Consider the following 19094-nt stretch of genomic DNA (forward strand, 5'->3'; position numbering starts at 1 on the left):
ATTTGTCAGTTGGGATGACTCAAATATATGATGCCTAAAGGTTTCAAGTCCATGATTGACTGAATGATTAATTTTACCATTTTGCAGTGGTTTACCAATGACAGAGAGGTTTAGCTGCAAACCATTCATCTCTGATGGCCAATTTCAGACTGTTCACCCGAGACATCTCAGAAGTGCTATAATTTGCCAAAACAATGTATTTACAGTTTTGGATATTTTTTTTTTAATTCAACTTTATCAATAAACCACGTATGACAGTTACATTCATGAAATAAGCACACTGCAACATTACAGACTAAGAAAAATTTCAGATATAAAATCAATGAAAAAGGTCAGAGGTCTAATCCAGAATTAAATTATGTACTGACACGTTTTAGAAGTAGTTACATGAAAAGTGGCTTGCTTTAGCTTATTTAGCTTTAACTAAGGCTAACAAAGTTACGCTAGCTACATAATTAATGTTACTACATAAGCCAATATCACTAACTTAGCTTTAGCCGCTTTGTGAGCTTTAGCAGACATAACTAAAGCTAAAATTGCTATGTAGAAAAAATAACTGCATAGCTGCATTGTAAGCTTATCTTTAGCTTTGTTGGCTTCAAAAGCTACAACCAATAGTTAAGTTAGCTTTAGCAATGTGAGCTTTAGCAAGCACAGCTACAGCTTACTTAGCTATGTAGATAATGATATGTAAGTTATGAAGCAGCTTTGTGGGCTTACTTTTAGCTTTGTTGGCTACAAAAGCCACAAAGCTCCAATATCAGTAGTTAAGTTAGCTTTAGCAATGTGAGCTTTAGCAAGCACAGCTAAAGCTTACTTAGCTATGTAGATAATGTAGATATGTAGCTTATGTAGCTTCTTTGTGAGCTTACCTTTAGCTAACTCTGCAACATAAGCTACACTTGCTGTGTTAGAATGTTTTCATGAGGATATGATTTTTTTTCCTGTAAGCGGACTGTTTACTCTAACCTGACACGTCAGATGGATGTGTTTCACACATCCCTCTGGGAAAGCTTCAATAGGAAACGTTTGAAAAAAGGCAGAGGCTCTGAAAAAAACTCAGAGTGTGATTGGATGAACGTTCTGTAACATCTCTACGGGCCAATAAGAGCAACAAAACATCTGATGTAGCTGCTATGCACAGCTACCGAGGAATAACGCGAAACATGGCGACTATAGACATGTAAGTACCTGACTTTTGTCGTTTTTGAAAAGAAAACAACTCACTGCCGTTCTTTGTTCTTCTTTTAACAAGGAAATGTTCTCAAGTTCTGATAAAACTGGCACTTTAGTAGCATCCACGCTAATCTCTTCCTCCATAACTGCACCAGCTCTTGTTGCTGCTTGTTTACATCACGACTCTGCTGCACCTAAAAGTACTGCCCCTCATTGCTGATTGGTCCTGTCGCTTTCTAACTGGGCCCAAACGGTTCAGATGGGAGCTTTGCAAGATGGAATGTCCAGTGAAAAACAAGTAAACAGGCGTATCCATCTGCTTTGCAGGGTTATGTTTACTCTGCTTTATTAAACATTTTGTAATTAGGTGTTGCAGGTCAGGTTTTTAACTTTGAACTTTTGGTATCCTAATGCTTATCTAATCCCTTACGCTAACCCTAAACAGAAGGTAAATCAGATTTTATTTCAAAAGTTTTAGTCCGTATTTCCTTTCTGAGATATACAGCGTCTGAGATAAAGGGTCTGTGAGTCTGTGAGAGAACGGTCTGCAGCCAGACTGTCTTGCAAAACCTTATTGCTTTGTGTTACTGACACATAATTCAAAAACCTTGTGTCTTTCTGAGAATTTTTGCTCGGTCTAAAGTGATTATTCTAATTTCTTAATAGATGAATCCACAACTTTTATTCATTTATTTTTTTTGACTACTGACCAGTTATAGTTCGGTCTATAAAAAGTGAAAAAGTTGAGAAAACAGCTCATCATAATTTCAGAGAGCCCAGAAAGTCATCATATTTTTGCTGCTTTGTTAAACCAAGAGTTTAAAACCAAAAGCATTTCATTTTCATATAAGAAATAGGGGATATTTAATCTAGTTATTGAGACAAAGCAAATTTTTTTTTCTTTTTAGATTTATTTTTGGCCTTTTTTGCCTTTATTAGATAGGACAGTGGATAGAGTCGGAAACAGGGAGGAGAGCGGGGAGAGACATGCAGGAAGTAGTGCCACGGGCTGGATTTGAACCCGGGTCGCCTGCGTATATGGCGTGCGCCTTAACCACTCGACTACCGGCGCGCTGAGACAAAGCAAATTTTTAACAATTCTCTTACACCAATCAGTGAATCAGTTGACTGATAATCATTATTTTTATAACTAGTTTCTCCCTGATTAATTGATCAACTAGTTGAGGAAGTGTAGCAGCTCATTTTGAGCCATGACATGCATAAAAAAGTCAATTGTCTTGGGAACTCTAAGGTAACGTTTACTAGTAAACAAGTTCCTTTTAAATAAGTCATTTAATTTTAATTTTAATTTAATTTTATTATACCAGAGGCTAATACTCACACACAGTGTTTTCACATCTAAACAAACTCCAGAAAATTTCCTAGAAATTGCAGGGTCAGCAGGAGCATGATTAAATGTGAAGAGACACATTTCTAACCAGGGATTAACTTCAAAGTTTTTCCGGCGAACCAACAGGTAAGATTTCTGTATGCTGAGCTGATGTGTCAGCACAAATATTTTGGTTTAACTGATTGAGAGCAAGCTGACATTTAGTGAAAATAAGTGGGCCTTTCTGACTTATTCGCAGAATCTGTGAATACGTCCAATTAGATGATGTAAAGACAAAAACTATGATTTTAGCATGGGACTCTGTTACTTCGTCTGCCTTTGTGATGCCTCCTGATACCCCTTTTAATGACCCCTGCCCTGTGCAACAAGAAATTTCATTGGCATCCTATCCTGAAAAAGACATTTCCAGGCACATGTGTGGAGGAAGTCTACACATACCTCTATCCTGAGCCATGGGTGAGCGGGTGTTTGGTGGGTGGGCACCATCTGGTCCATTCCCAGTGCTCTGTGGGGTCATACTGGAGCCTGTAGAGCAACATAAAGATCCAGGTGTTCACTTGACAAAGAACTGACTTGTCACATTTCAGAGTTTAAAAGGTCCAACACTGCCTTTGCAACAAAAGCTGTCACATTTAAATAAAAACGTTTTGTATGAATTGAATACAATTGAATGCATGAAAGCAAGGTCAATTGAGAAATTGATTTATTTTCTGATTGTATGCCTTGCTTGAAAATGGAAGAAAACATCAAGAACAATAAGGCACTGAAGGACCACTTTGTCAGTAGATTTCAACTGCATAGAAGTTACAGAGTTCACAAAGTTTTCTGCCTATTGATGGCTGAAAGAAAAACGAGGAGAAATTCTTATTGAGCTGAAAGTTTTGTTTTGACTGAGGCCGTCTTCGACTTGCTTCTTCAACTTCAAGAAGCACAATCACCAGACATGAAGTTGTTTGTGGCTCTCTTTTAGCTAAATGACAAATGCACTTCCAGGGGGTAATACCAAGTCGTCAGACCCTGGGCCAATTCCTTGTGTAAGCACTAAAACCAGAGTGATCCCCTATAGAAAACCAGAGCCATCTGAGGCCCATTGATCAGCTGGTTGTGCAGGTCTTTGGGCAGTGCCTGTTCCATTGAAATCCAATAGTGAGCTGAGAGTCTGATTAGGACAATGGCAGACGGAGACTGTGGTGAATTGATTCGGCCTAGAGGAAGGAGGGAGATGGCAAATTAACCTTTTATCTTTGGATTCAGACCTGAGACGACAAGGAAAGGAAGAGACAACTACGTTTTTTCCAAAAGTACTAGTTGTGCTCACTGTGAATACAGTTAACATTGAGTAGTTAATTACAGCCACATGAAGCATACCAAATCATATGAGAGATGTTTTTAACTGCCATGCTCAGGACAGATTATCAGCTGTTTTATCAGCTCCCATAGAAATAGGACCAGCAGCCAAAAGTAATTGTTTACTCGGGATGATATATTATGAAATACAGGAGTGCTGAATTATTACAATTTTGCTGCTACAGTGTCTTTAAAAGTCACACTGAATATAAATCCATTATTATAAAGGAAACACTTCACATTATTCAATCACACAGTAGAAAGGGTGCTGCTGCAGGAGGTGTAATGTGTCTGTCCATGGTAGCATTAATACATGACTGGAGGTGGCACACTCTCCACATAAACAAACCCAATTAAGTCAACATAATTGCTTTGCATAAAACTGCATAAACAACATTTCCATACACCCGCCCGCCTACACACAAACACGCACACCAACACACAGACGTAAAAAGTAATTGGACAAACAAGTATAAATAAACACACTTGCACACACAAGGAAACACAAGGAAGGGAGCAAAAATATTCTCACACTAACACGCCACCCTCTACACATGCATACACCTACAGACCCCCTGCCTTACACTTGAATAGATCCAGCGGTGTGGCTTCAAGGAGCAAATAAACCAATGGTTAATCTGTCACTGTGTGTGAGGAGAGAAGGGCAAACAGAAGTGTGCAAAGGCTAAAGAAAGTGCTTCTCTGTTGAAGTAGCAGTGTTGGTTTGATGGTTATGAAACAGACTGAAATTAACATTGATGGCTCTTTGTAAGCTACAAATGCAAACAAGAAAAGCAGTACTAAGATTAATTGTTTCTTTATTTCTATTTTTAATGCCTGAAACAGCTGACATCGGGGTAGGTGTCAGCTAAAAGTGATTAACAGCACTGCAGGAACAGACTTGGTTTATGTTTTCCAAAGGAAAGATTCAATAGAAGTGATTTATTTGATTTATTTGGTATTTAAGACAAAGTAGGACTCTTATCTTTTCATTAAAAAACATGACTTACACATCAGTGTAATTATGGCAGCTATTTCAGATTTAGCATTCATTTTTAGATAGAAATTTGTTCTAATTTTGATCACATGTTATTCATTTTTGTACTTTAAGGTTTGTTGGTTGACAAAAAAATGTTTGAGTCCATTTTAAGTCAATAAAAAGTAATCAGAGTTTAGTCATTACTCTTAGTCTAAATGTTTATTGTCTTTAACTTTATATAGCCGATTTGAAGAAGTTGTCGTTAAAGAGATCAGAAAACATCTGTATGGTTCTCCCTTGAAGGATCACAGAGAAAACCAGATGATTTAACATAACTGGCATAAAATATCATATACAGCAGGAAATGAAGAAGATTAGTGTACGTCCTCATCTATCTCTCAAGTATATTGCACTCCCCCTTATGGCCATAGAGCATCTCCTCTGCCTTTTTGTTTTAGCAGCAAGAATCGCTGAAATATGGTTTGCTATAACATAAACAAAAACTCTTTCTCTGTAACTTCCATGCATTAGTTAATTAGCTAACTGCATTAGTTTGTGCCCATGCAACTATACATGCCAAAAGCATAACTGAGCCTTCACCGTGCGTCGTTTGTCAGGCGGTGTACTAGAACATGTACGAGAGCATGACCTGACTACAGCCCGACCAGCTGCTCCCAACTTGTTGGATGGATTTCTGACATGTTGAGGGCAGAGCCATGTCCAGAATCCTCAACTTTGGGGCACTTTTCATTTTTAAACTATCATACAAAGTCTTAATCAGTGGTTCACAACCTTTTTTATCAGGAGCCCCCCCACTTATATCTAAGAAAAGCTGAGCCCCCCCAAGACCCCAAGACCCCAAGAAAAGTGATTGACTACTACTACAAAAATCAACATCAATTTTAATTATTTCATAGACAAACCCCAAAGGAAACAGGTTTATATATGTTTATTATACTAAAATAAATTTGTATAAACTATTTAAGGAAAGTTTTGCCATGATCTTAGTTAGTATATGCCAATCTAATCTTGGCAACCTCAGAACAGACAAAGCCTTGAGATCTCTGGCGCCGCCCCCTAGAGGACGCCAGGTTGGGAACCAGTGTCTAAAAATCATCATGAAACCAGCAAGAATGACTTTCTAAGCCCCCCACCCCCACCCCCACCCACAATAAAGGAAATAAACAAGCAGGATATATGCCCACCCATGGACCTCTAGCTGACGTGGATGGGGATGCTGTTTGTGTGTGTGATAGAGAGGGACAGTGAGAGAGAGGATATGACTAGATACAACTTTTACCAAAGAGTGCAAGACTTTTTCATAGTACACCCAATTGTTAAAACTTTAATATATGTTCAAATTATTTGCTTGGGATGTGTCGAGAATTTGCTTTGAAATTTCAGAAAATATTCTTAAATTATGTTGGGGGGTCTATTTTTTAGGTCCAAGGCAGTGTGCTTAGAAATTAAGAAAAATTTTTGGTACTTTCATTGGAAATTGGGAAATTCGGAGTTTGATTGGAAATTTAGGTGGGGAATGTCTTTTGAAATGTTCAAAATTTTCTGTGGAATTTTGGGGGAATTGGATTTTTTCAGAAATTTTCAAAGTGTTTTTTGGTGAAAATTGTATGTTTATCTTTAGGCTTTTTTTCACAAGAAGTTAGAAACATTTTGGGAATATTTGAGAACATCTGGGGATATTTTTAAAGAGATTTTTGGAATTCAACAGAAATTTGTGGTAATATCTTGGGTTTTTTTGTGAATTCAGGAGGACTTCTTGTGTTTTGGAAGTCTCCGATACTTTTAAAATGAATTTTCAAAGATCTCCAGAACTTTTGGTGGAAATTTATTTCATAACTGACTTTATTGACTGAACAGATTCTGCCAAACTGTGAAACACACTAAAAATGTCTAAGAAAAAAAACTGTGGTGTGTTGTACAGTAAGATCAGCCTGTTGTCCTCTTATGGAGACATCATTTTGGTAAAAAAAAAAAAAAGTACTTCCTGTTCATAGATATGGCTTCATTTTTGGACTTATCAGGTCCCACTTATCCTACATAAGTGGGAGAAACTAAAAATGCATGTAAGACAAAAACTCGGGTCTCAGAGAGTTATATCAAAAAGATGTAGGTAGAAAACAGAGACAGGAAAAAGACGTCTAGCGTTGTCTAAAATTTAAGGCCACTCACTAGTAAAAATAAGATGTTTGAAGACTTTTTAAAGCCTTAAATTTCAAAGTCAAATTAAAAAAATGCTGTTATTAAAAAGAAATGAGGACCTTCTGGTGGGTGAAGACTTAAAAAGGACTTGATACAGATTGAAAAGTAATGAAAATAGCTAAATAGTTAAATGGACCAGGAAAAAACAGAGATGTGCAAAATTGCAGATTGCAGATTACTTTCCCCTTTTCCACCAAGTTGTCTGGTAGTTTTTAAGTGAAATGAGACTTTAAAATCCTATCTTCCTACACTGTGGGAGCCGGAAAGGCTAAGGTGAGTAGTATGTGGGTAAGAACATGAAATGTGTCCACTTTAAAAAAGTAAAGCACTTCCCTCTGAAATCAAATGCCGCAAAAGCAGAAATGACACTAACACTCCTTAAATGTTCTTAGTCATTGATTAGCACAGGTAAGTTCAGTATATGTGTATGTGCATCTGTGTAGGAAAATGCATCCTACAGTTTGCATGTGCCCCCTCATGTATTCTGCTCCAGTGTCTGCATTCACACTTCACAGTATTCCTTATGTAGATTGTGTTTCTGTGTCTGACTGCAGGAGCCTTAAGCCTCATGTAGACGGGTCATGGCCACTTGTTGCCAGAGGGATGTTTAGCTGCAGCGTGGGTTCAGATGCTTGGATGGATAGTCAGGATGAAGTATGCTAGGAGTTTAGTGAACCCTTAAACTATGGAAGTCAACCCTACAACGCGGGCTAGCCTTTGTGTGTTTGTGTGTGCAGAGATGCATGCCAGGCACCAGCCATGCTGTCAGACTCTGTTTGTTTGGATGGCAGAGTGGTGGTGGCAGCAGCTTAGACTGTGTGTGTGTGTGAAGGTACAAATAGGGAACAGTGCCCTCCATGCTCCACTACTCTCTCCACATACCCATGTAAATTTTCACCAGAGATGAGATTGATGCAAAGTGTGTTTGTGCTTCAGTGTTAGAGAGAGAGAATAAGATAGAAAGAAGGAGGGCATTAAACAGAGATCTTTGTTGGGAAAGAGGAAATTGAAAAACAGATGAGAGAGGAGTGGTAGTGTAGTTGAGTTGGACAGGGTCTCAGCCCTCTTTCTCTCTCTCTCTTCAGGATGAACGAGGGACTCTGAACACTTTGTAATTATTTCACTACCAATTACTGTCCAAACAAAAGCCTCTTCTCACATTTTCACACTTCTTCCAATGCTTTCTCTCTCCTCTGCTGTCCTCTCCTCTCCTCACTACCATTTTTAACAAGGTGCCATTAAATAATTACATCCAAATAAAACAAACTGGCTCCTCAGTGAGTCCTGGCACGTTTAATCTGTACCATTAATAATTCATACGCTGAATCTTTGACGTGCAAGTTCTGTTCCTCGTGCTGCTGAGAGAGAGAGAGCTAAATGTCAGCAGGAGCTGACTGTATATCTTTTCCTGTCCACAGAATAAAAGAGACTCTTTGCTATGAATGAAAATGTAAAACAAATAAATGTTTGGAAATGCCTCCACCATCCTGGTATTCTTTTACTGACTGACTAATATTTATGTCTTTGTGTTTGCTTGTCTGGCTTTAACTACTTACAATATTATCGTATTTAGCTTCTAGTAACAGTCAATTGTAACGCCTTTAAAAGTGATTTTAAAGGTTTCATATATTTCTGTGATAGTTGAGGATTTTATGAATGGACTTTAGTCTGTTATAGCTTTTCTTGCAGGAGCCTGTATGTGTCTTTGTTTCAGTGTTAAGATCTCTTTATATGCTACTCGTAGTGCTTGTGGTCCCGTAAGAGCTGTTTAACACAATTAGCACGTGTGGCAATCAGTGGCGTGGTAATATCTTGCTGTCCCTCAGCTTGCATGTTGATCTGCTGTCTGTAATTTACACCTCCATAAGCCCAGATGAGCACACAGATAAAACACACCTATGAAAATGATTGCATTAACATCTCTGCTGACCATATCCATAAGCATCTGACTTTATTGGAGTCATTGTGAAGCAGTGTGCTTTTGTTTTTGTTATTTTGTAGCTGTAGTCTACTTTTTGACTAGATGTCATTTCTTAGAATCTGATCCAATGCCGGTCTGGAAAGCCTGCATGTGCATGCAGCAATTTTTAACACTGACCAATTAGACCTTACAGATGAACGACTGCCTTTATTATGGACATCGATGGCCTCGTGCTGTGGATTCACCTGTTTACAGATGCTTCATATGCCAACAGCAGCCTCACCTTTATTATCATTATTAGAAATGTTAAAGTGAATCTAAGAGCTGCACAACTTTAACTGCTTTAATTTTCAATATCATTCATAACAATTCATAATCATCTTAGCTGCTAATGCTGATATCAGAATATTCAGTCAGTCTATATATCTACTCAAGTAACAAGTAATACATTTCAAGTTTACTCATAGTACTGAGTACTGAATAGCTACTTTTAAGTGATGCACAATTAATATTTTTCTTAATAGTGATAAGAACCGATTTTTAAAAAAAATTTCCTTCTCCAACAGTTGGAAGGTATGGTGTGATGAAAAATGGATCATTTAACATATAAACAAACATTTGAATAGCAAAAGAAGTTAACTTAGCTTGTTTGGCTTCATATGTCCTTATATATTTGTATATCAGTATTTTATCCATAGTAGTCTGTCTAGTAAGAGAGTCATCAAACTCCTTAATAACTGGTGGATTTGATTAGTGAATATTATATTATCGAATAATAATATACTATAACATATTTTCAATGTCTGCCAATAATTTATTTGTGCTGATAGCTACTGTGCATCTTTTCTTGATGTGCAGTAACAACAAGAAAATTTGAATCCCAACCAAAAGTTGTGACTACACCTAAAGTGAAATGCAACAGCTGTTTAGGGATGTAATATGGAATTATTCTCTTTGCCATACAACCAGCCAGTTTCACATTGATGCCAGAGAGCTTGGGCCTCCTCAATGTGGCTTTTAGTTTTTTTTTAACTCAGTACTTGATGCTTTTAAACTAAAGTGAAGAACAATCCCTCCCCAAAATACACTAAAGTTAAGGTAAAATTACTGATCTTAGAATGTACTCAAGAAAGTACGAGTACACATAAAAGCTACTTGATTACAGTAAGACATAAATAAATGTATTTAAATACTTTCCACCTCTGTTCTGCACCTCCCTCTCTCTTTCTGTGCCTCCCTGTTCTGTCTGTATATCCCTCCTTTCTATTTCTGCATTGCTCTGTTTTTATTTCTTTACCCCCCTCTCTCTTTTTTTGCATTTCCCTCTGTCCAGCACAGCTTTGACAGACGGCTGTACAACATGAAGCTAGCTCTGCTCCAAAGAAGTTTTTCTTTGCTACTTTACCTATGAATGTCGCTTAGTGCTCATTACAGATTAAAGATGGGTCTTTATAAATACAACAAAGAGTACAGTCTAGACTTACCCTCCTTGTAAAGTGTCTTGAAATAGCATTAGTTATGAACAGGCTCTATACAAATCCAGTTTGAAGGATTGATGAACAAATCTTACATTTTGATGACGAGGATGGAGTTTAGCAAAGATGGCACAGGGTACATGACTATCCAGAGCAATAAGGGAAGATATTTTTTTAACGAAGAGGCTCTTTCGGAAAGCAGCTGAAGACTCAAATAACTGTAATTTCCTCTTTGTAAAACAGCACTTAAGGAGCACATCCATTTTCTACTTTCTCCTCATGATACAAGGCAGCAGGGCCAGAAGTAATGGGAGTTCATTGCGTTTTTGGAGATAATGCTTCTTGCTAAAAACCTAATACACATTTTTAAATTTCTCTTCTGCAAGGACTGTCGAGGCAACCCTGAGTCTCCTTTGAAGAAAGCGAGTGTGGTCTTTGAAGCTTTTTTTCATCAGGGTTTCAAACACAAACTCTGAGGAAGTTCAAAGCCAAGGGAAAGGACTTGTGGCCATATTGCTGTTTAGTTTCAGGGCTCTGGTTATATTAAGCTTGGAAGCCTCGGTTTCTGTATGTGAAATGTCAAGGAGGAAAACTCAACCTGAGAGTCATTTGAAAGACTTTTATTAATTGCTGATAAAAGGAAGGTGAATTAAAGACCTGTGTAGCATTAACAGACTCATGTAAACAGCACACAAAGCTGCAGCAGAGCCGTTTTTTTTCTACATGGACATTCACACAAACACAGCTTTCCTAAAGCAGCAGGGCCCATTTTAGCTAAAGTGAGCTAACAGTGGTGAGTACTAATAGGCCGGTGAAGAATACAGAGAAAGGGCTGCTTCAGCACCATCACTTTAAACAACCCTAAGGCTGTAAATGCACACACATAAACCTGCACCACCTAGCACACTAAAACGCACACATCACCGAAGTAATATCCCCTACTTGCCATGTCTTTAGGGGAAAGAGGCAGATAAACAGCAGGCTCCAATAATGGTGGTTTAGATCTCAATGGGTGCGAGTCAATGCCTCTCTGAGCCGGGGGCTAATGCCAGTTAACTCTCCCTGTAGGGGACGAATGCAGGCCTACAGTGGCTCGCAAAACAAGCGCTCTCCCAAGATCCTCATTACTTCCAATGCTGAGTAGCAACTGTAAGTAAAGCAAAACTGCAGCTTAAGCTAAAAAACAGCGAGCAGGATGCAGGGGAGAGAGAGCGATGGAGTGAGAGAACCGAGAAAATAGGTGTCGGGGAGGGAAATAATTGCACACTGTTAGGGCTCCGTTAGAGTTTTCCAGTCGGTGAGAGTTAGAATGGGATTTCTCTAAGTGGCTAACGCAGCAAGCCAGCGCCATTTTTTTCTTCGCTATTTTAGCCGATGGTGTGTTTTTTGAATATAATGTCTGCAGGGAAGGCATTTTTTTGCTGTTTCACTTCGAAACACGAACAGCCATCAGGAGGAGGAGAGACAGAGGCATGAGGGAGAAAGGGATAGCTGGTTTGATGAGGAGGGACAGAAGTGGAGAAAGAGAGCTGGAGGAAAGATGTGTCGAATAAGAGGGAGGAACAGAGGCAGAAATATGGATGGAAAAATTCAGGCTTGTTCCTCGGTGGGAGGCCTGCGCTGCAGCAATGCTCTGAGCAAGGAAAGCAGCGGAGACAAACAGAGATGGGGAGGAAAAGGGTGGGGACGAGGGAACCGGAGACACAAGAGGGAACATAAGAGAAAGCGAGCATGATAAAAATAATGAGAGAAAGAGAGAGGGACAGGGACAGCCAGAGGCAGTGTTCCCACCACGCAGCCTCTTAGGGAGTGGTGTGACTAGAAAACTCGCCTGGCTCCACACAAGGCAGAAAAACCACACTTGCATAAAAACTCTACCCTGCTTTCTTGTAATAACTTTCACCAATAACAGAGGGAAATATAAGTTTTGGCTGAACATCCTGGAGGCTTTCTTTCTGGTCAAATATTTTAGGGGTTCTTCTGTCTCATCAGAGGCACCATTTACTGATGTTTTTTGAAACAGCCACCTTTATGCATCACACCCTGATCCGAGGTCATCCCTCCAGTTCCTTCTAGCCGTCTATGTTTGACCTTGACCTCTTGATGGTAAAAAAAACAAAAGGCACTGTTGTTAGTTTTTATCTGCAGTTTTCATTACCATAATTAGAGATGGAAATTTATTTACTAATAACTGAATTCAAACCACTGGCTAGGCTGGGGGATGATGTAAAGGACAAGAGCAGATGTAAACTGGTTGGAAGAGATTCATTGAGAAGGACCCTTAAGCTAGCATACTGGACAGGCCTGGCCTTCCCTACGTCTCTGTCTCCCTTCCTCTCACCCTGACCTCTCTGTCCTTTTTTTAGACCCTGGAAGCACTTGAAGCGGAGCTCAGATACGCAGCTTAAACTCTCCCGAGCGCCCGCCCGCAAGCTCCAATCACCTCTTAAAAAGAAAAATAAAAACTTAGAGGGGAGAGGGAAAGAGAAATGGGAGAAGAGAGGCAAGGCTGACGAGGGGAGGAGGGAGAGAAGGAGGGTGGGCAGAAGGCAACTGTTAACTGGACCTCAGAGGACCTTGGTGGAAAGAGAAGCAGAGGAGAGAAAGAGGTGGAGATGAGTATTTGTGATTTTCCTCAGTGGATGGTGCAAGCTGGGCCATGGACAAGCGTGGATGTGCTCTGTGTCAATTAATAGCAGCAGAATACAGGGAAAAGTGTTAGAGTTTCTCTCAAAGCATGGCAGGCACACGGACACTTGCACAAAGAAAAGGAAATACAACCAATCACAGACCAGATCCAAAAATGTACAAAATTATGAACAGCAGTGACTTTTGGCCTTTTGGCACAAAATAGATGCAGAATACCAAGGTGATAGGAACACAATGTTATTAATCATTTTCAGCATGGATAAAAAAAGGTCAATCACTCCAACAAAAAGAAGGAAAGAATTATGTTTCAGTCAGGAATACTCTCATCTCAAATTTGACCATTTCATTGCAAAACAGATATACATTTTTACTTGAGAATGCTCTGCTCAAAAGGAACACTTAGTTGGAAACCCCCATATAGATGGACATATTTCTGACAATGCATACTGAATACAAAAAACATATTAGTTAAAAAGCAATATTTACAAAGCAGCATGAACCTCAATATGAGGGTGCAACAAGATTTATGATATAAAGGAGGAGGCTGAGGTGGAGGAGGTTAAGCTTTGCCAGCAGCATTAATGTGATGCCTTAACAGTAACACAAGCAGGGATTAGTGAGAACTATGTCATATTTAAATGGACCAATGGACAAATGGACAAAAATTCTGTGTTAAATAACTTAATTAAATAGCATGATATAATAAAGCAGCAGATGTAAATGAGGAATATTAATAAATTGTATGCTATGGAAACAGGGTCACAGAATGGCTAAATCAAGATCCAAATCCCATAAACATCTGTAGGTGATAATGGAGCAACAACCTGCATGTCACCGTACTTCCACTGCTTTCAGATCAAAAAGAACTGAGGCATAATTTCTTGCTGTGTATTTTGTTGACTCGGAAATATGTTGAGGGATTTCTCCTTGCACAGCAGCCGACATGCACATCTCTCATTTTTATCAGCTCCACCTATCAGTAACAGCGATGACAGCCGTGTTTCTGAGCTCTGTTTGTGTGAAAGTTGATTTAGTATGTATCAGGTTCCTTCTGGTAATGGATATATCTGCTGCTGATTTTTGGGACATCCATACTAAGGCTGACAGGAAGTGACGCCATACTGACAGGCTGTCACCGTCGGGACAGCTTGTCAAACAAGCTCATGTACAAACTCAGCAGCACTATGTTATCTGCGCATGGAAATATCCAGGAGAGGCAAACACAAACAAATCAGAATAGGGACGACACTAACTTAAGCACTGAAGGCTGAACTTTTTTAGGACCTTGCCTTCTGCACTTTCACTGGGTAACTTCACTTTCTCCAACAGCTCACTGTCAGTGATGGAAGCTGGGATGCCTGCTGTCCCAGAACCGAATCCATCCAGATGAGAGACAAATGTCTTGTCCCTGATGTCTGATGGAAGGAGGAAAATATTTTGAGGACGCTTTAGATTGCTTGAGAGACACTGGGAGGAAGGAGGTGTGTGTATGAAATCTGTTTTGTGTGCGCATACAAGGTGGAGGAAGAGGAGGGGGAGGTTGGCGGTTGAGCAATGTGATTTCTGCTCGACTGTCACAAATCTAGCGCAACAGGAAAATCAATTTGGCCCTGTGTGTGCCTTTTTGGCTCCGGGAGAGAATCCAAATAGCAAGGCGAGGCCCGGATAATGTTACAGTGTATTGGATTTACTTCATGGAGAGACACAGAAAGAGAGAGAGAGAGAGGGAGGAGGAAGAGGAGAGGTGAGGAGACGAGGGAATCACAGGCGTGCCGTGGAGCTTCGACAAGATAGATTTGTGCAAGTGTATGGGTGTATGATAGGCTGGCTTTCTGTCAGTCTCCCCCTCTCACTCACAACACACACACAGTAACACACACACACACAAAATTAGAGACAGTGTCACTTATCCCAGCAAGCTAGTGTATGGTTGTGATTTACATGTGTGACCATGCATTCATGTTTCACTGAAAATACACTGCTGTTAAGAAGTATTTGCCCCTTTCCTGATTTCTTTGCATATTTGTCTCACTTAAATGGTTCAGATGCTCAGACAAGTTTCAATATCAGACAAAGATAACCCAAGTATAAACAAAATCCAGTTTTTGAATTATGATTTCATTAAATGAGGGAAAAAACCACCCAAAGTCATTGACATTTATCTGTCTGGAAAGGGTCAAAAGGCATGTCTAAGGCTTTGGGACTCCAGCAAACCTGGGTCCACAGATGGAGAAAACTTGGAACAGTGGTGAACCTTCTCAGGAGAGGCTGGCCTACCAAAATTACCCCAAGAGCACATTGACGACTCACCCAGGAGGTCACAAAAGAGCCCAGAACACCATCTAAAGACCTGCAGGCCTTACTTGACTCAGTAAAGGTCAATGTTCATGATTCAGCAATAAGAAAGAGCCTGGCATCCTTGGGAGAGTTCCAAGGCAAAAACCACTGCTGACCAGAAAGAACACAAAATCTCATTTCACATTTGCCAAAAAAAAAAAAAAAAAAACATCTTGATGATGCCCAAGGCTTTTGGGAAAGTACTCTGTAAATTGACGAGACAACACTGCAAATTTGACACTGCAAATTTAACACCCTCAGAGTTGAAATTAACACTCCACCAGGGTTTATATGGGAACCACTGATAGAGTGTTATATTAACACTTTGTAAAGTGTTAAAATTTCAACACTAGCAAAGTGTTAACAAACAACTCTTACAGTGTAAAATATTAACACTATCATAGCAAATCATCAGTGTTGATTTAACCCCCGTGGTGTTAAATTTAACACTTTCCCAGAGCTTACATAAGTTCCCTGGAAAGTGTTGAATTAATATAACTTTAACAAAACTTCTCAAGTAATGTGAGGTATCACAAGGCAGGTACAGAGCAATAAGGCAGTTACAGCATCTGTGTTTGCCCTGAGTTTATCATTTGCACTGCTCCTTTTAGTTGGCCATCCATCACCACAGTCAGGATTTGATCAACTGAATAGACAGATACACTCATGGTGCAGAAGTGTCTAACATAAAAAACAACAATAATTCACCAGAAACATGAGCAAAGGAATTCCAACAGTTGCAGCTGTACAACAGGCAACATCCAAACACAACTAAATACATCTAAAACATCCAAAACTTCTAAAATACATCTAAACACTCTGTACCAAGGCATGATGGGAAAACTCTGCCCCCCAGATTTGAAATAACAATGGGCAGGGCTTAAATGTATTAACTCTCTTCAGAGTTAGATTAACACTGCACAGATCAACACTGTCAAATAACTCCAACACTGAAGGCCATTTAACTCTGAATGGAGTTAAAATGACAGTGAAATTTTTAACACTGAGAATTCAACACTCCAGTTTTTGCTGTGAAGAGTTGAACCTTTTGAAAGGTGTGCATCCAGTTATATCTGTAAAACTAACACAGCATTTCATGACAAGAACATCATACCAACACATGGTGGGGGCAGTGTGATGGTTTGGAGCTGCTTTGCTGCTTCAGGACCTGGATGTGTTGCTGTAATTGATGGAACAATGAATTCTGCTCTCTAGCAGAAAATCCTGAAGGAAAATGTCCGACCACCTCAAGCTCAAGCACACATGGGTTGTGCAGCAGGACAATGATCCAAAACACACTAGTAAGTCCACCTTTCAATGGCATAAAAATTCTGAATGAAAATTTTAGAGTGGCGTATTTAAAGTTCGGACTTAAATCTGATTTAGATGCTGTGGCATGACCTTAAAAAGGATGGTCATAACGATCAAATTTAAGACTTTATAAGCAGAGAAAAATCATTTTCAGTTTTTGAGCAACAAACAGTGCAAAATGAAAGGTGCAAATTGAAATAGGACTAAGACTTTCTTTGGTCATAAACACCCAAATTTGATAGGCCATTGATTTCTGGCAAATTTGATCCTTTTCTATCAATATACTGAACAGCAGATTTTATTATAACATATGCAACAAGCATAGACTCAAAAAAGAATGCTTAAAATCTAATAAATAATAAACAAAGACTGGATAAAAACATGTCTAAAGGCTCATTTATGCTCTACGCACGCATGAGAATGGATCCGTGCATTTAGAACTTTACAACTGTCAATCCCCTTAAACTTATGTGTGTCTGTTATGTTGAAAAATGAATCCACTAGAAGCTGTCGTCTCTCACCGAGCGACTTTGATTCTGTCCTCTACTCAGTTGTGCTCTAGTAGCTGTCTGTCTACTTGTAATTTGCTTATTTTTCCTCACAAAACTAGATTAAGATCTTACAAATGTTTCTTCTTCGTTGTGTTTGCTACACTGGGTTGAACTGTTCCCTTTATTGCTCAACACTGCCCCATGATTGGTGACGTTATTGCAATGTTTGATCCGTTTCTGTAAGCTTAGACAAAACGGAAAAAGTGCCTTCTAAAATTTAAGACCACTAACTAAAAAAAAGAAAAAAAAAAAAGAATTTTTATGGTCTAAAATTTAAAAAGTCCAATTAAAGGGGTCTGCAGGAACCCTGCAAAACAATTTTACAAAGAAAAGTGGGCCAAAATTCCTCCACAGCGATGTGATTATAGCAAACATTTGCAGTTGTTGCTGCCAAGGGTGGCACAAATTGCTAGGTTTAGGGTGCAATCCCTTTTTCACATAGGACCAGGTAGGTTTGGATGTTTATTTTCCTTTAATAAATGAAATCAGCATTTTAAAAACTGCAGTTTGTATTTGTATGACATTTAAATTTGTTTGATGATCTAAAACATTTCAGTGTGGCAAAGATGCAAAAGAAAACGAAATCAGGAAAGAGGCGAATACTTATCTCACTACTGTAACTCTTCATAGGTGTGTGTTACTGTGAGCTGTTATAAATGCTCTACCTGCATTCTGGGTTATTTTTTTGTGATTGTGTGTGTGTTTGTGTTTGTGAGTGAGTGTGTGTTTGACAGCCAGGTGAAAGGATGACATGATGAAATTGCTCTCCTCTGACCGCTGTCAAGGGTAACGTGTGTCCCGGGAGTGCTCAGCCGTATGACATGTCGCATCACTCCTCTGAGTGAGGCTGACCGGTGACAGTCTAACACCACACAAACACAAAAACAAACACACACCAGATATAATAATAATCATGATAAAATCAGTCCTACAAAGCTTGAGATGACATTTCTTAATGCTCCTTTATCACTTAAGCCCTTTAGTGGAGTAATAGATAACATGATAGATGTTTGTGAAAACATAGACACTCTTTCAAAATTATACTCTTAAATTTGTCAGTGCATTGTGACATTTACAGCTCATATATGGAAGTGTTATAAGGGAAGAATATTAGAAAACCCAGCCACATATTCAATGTAAACAACAGATTTGATGTCATCTCCGGGCAGAATTCATTAAAGATGAGCCTGCAATACTAATTTTCCTGGTGACAGTAGCCTTAATGGACCAGAATGCAATGCAGTCACAAGACTTGTTTTGTTTTGACTTTTTCTTGACTGCAGCTCAAACTACTGCAGACAAAAACTGTAATCTTTTCACACTAATTAAAAAGCTTATTAAAGGTAGTCTTATTTTATTTATTTTTGGTTTTATTTGGAGCATGTCATTGTTCAAACTTTGTATAATGAAGAACATGTTTTTTTATGAAGCAGCAGAAGACAACAAACACTGGCACATAACTACACAGTGTGGCTTGCTTTCTCTCCCTCTCCCACTCGCCTCACTGACTTGTACCAAAGTAAAGAGACAACATTAACCAAAGTGTCCTAACTTGTGATGAAGTGTTAGAAAGTGGAGCGTTAGTAATCAGATGTGCGCTAACCACATTAGTTCTCCTGTGTCTCTCTTAGGTTGGCTGCTCCTTGATCTAATTCAAACTGATTGTAGTACAGCCGCTAAAACATGCCAGATGTTGCTCACTGCTCCACGCTTTATCACCATTTATTTGGCACGGGGAATATTTTAAAATATTTTCTTATTAATCACGTCCCAGCAA

The 19094-nt window shown here is 39.1% G+C and overlaps 1 protein-coding gene across 5 annotated transcripts in view; it reads right to left on the reverse strand.

The window, feature by feature from the left end:
- LOC121526521 (AT-rich interactive domain-containing protein 1B-like) overlaps positions 1 to 19094 on the reverse strand; it is a 255600-nt gene that overhangs the window by 56686 nt on the left and 179820 nt on the right. For all 5 annotated transcript variants that reach the window (XM_041813175.1, XM_041813174.1, XM_041813176.1 and 2 more), the window contains one exon: positions 2966 to 3052. In XM_041813175.1, coding sequence (XP_041669109.1) covers positions 2966 to 3052 — 87 coding nt within the window. The remainder of the gene's footprint in view (positions 1 to 2965; positions 3053 to 19094) is intronic.

Source organism: Cheilinus undulatus, linkage group 18 (assembly GCF_018320785.1).
Source record: "Cheilinus undulatus linkage group 18, ASM1832078v1, whole genome shotgun sequence".
Classification (NCBI taxonomy): domain Eukaryota; kingdom Metazoa; phylum Chordata; class Actinopteri; order Labriformes; family Labridae; genus Cheilinus; species Cheilinus undulatus.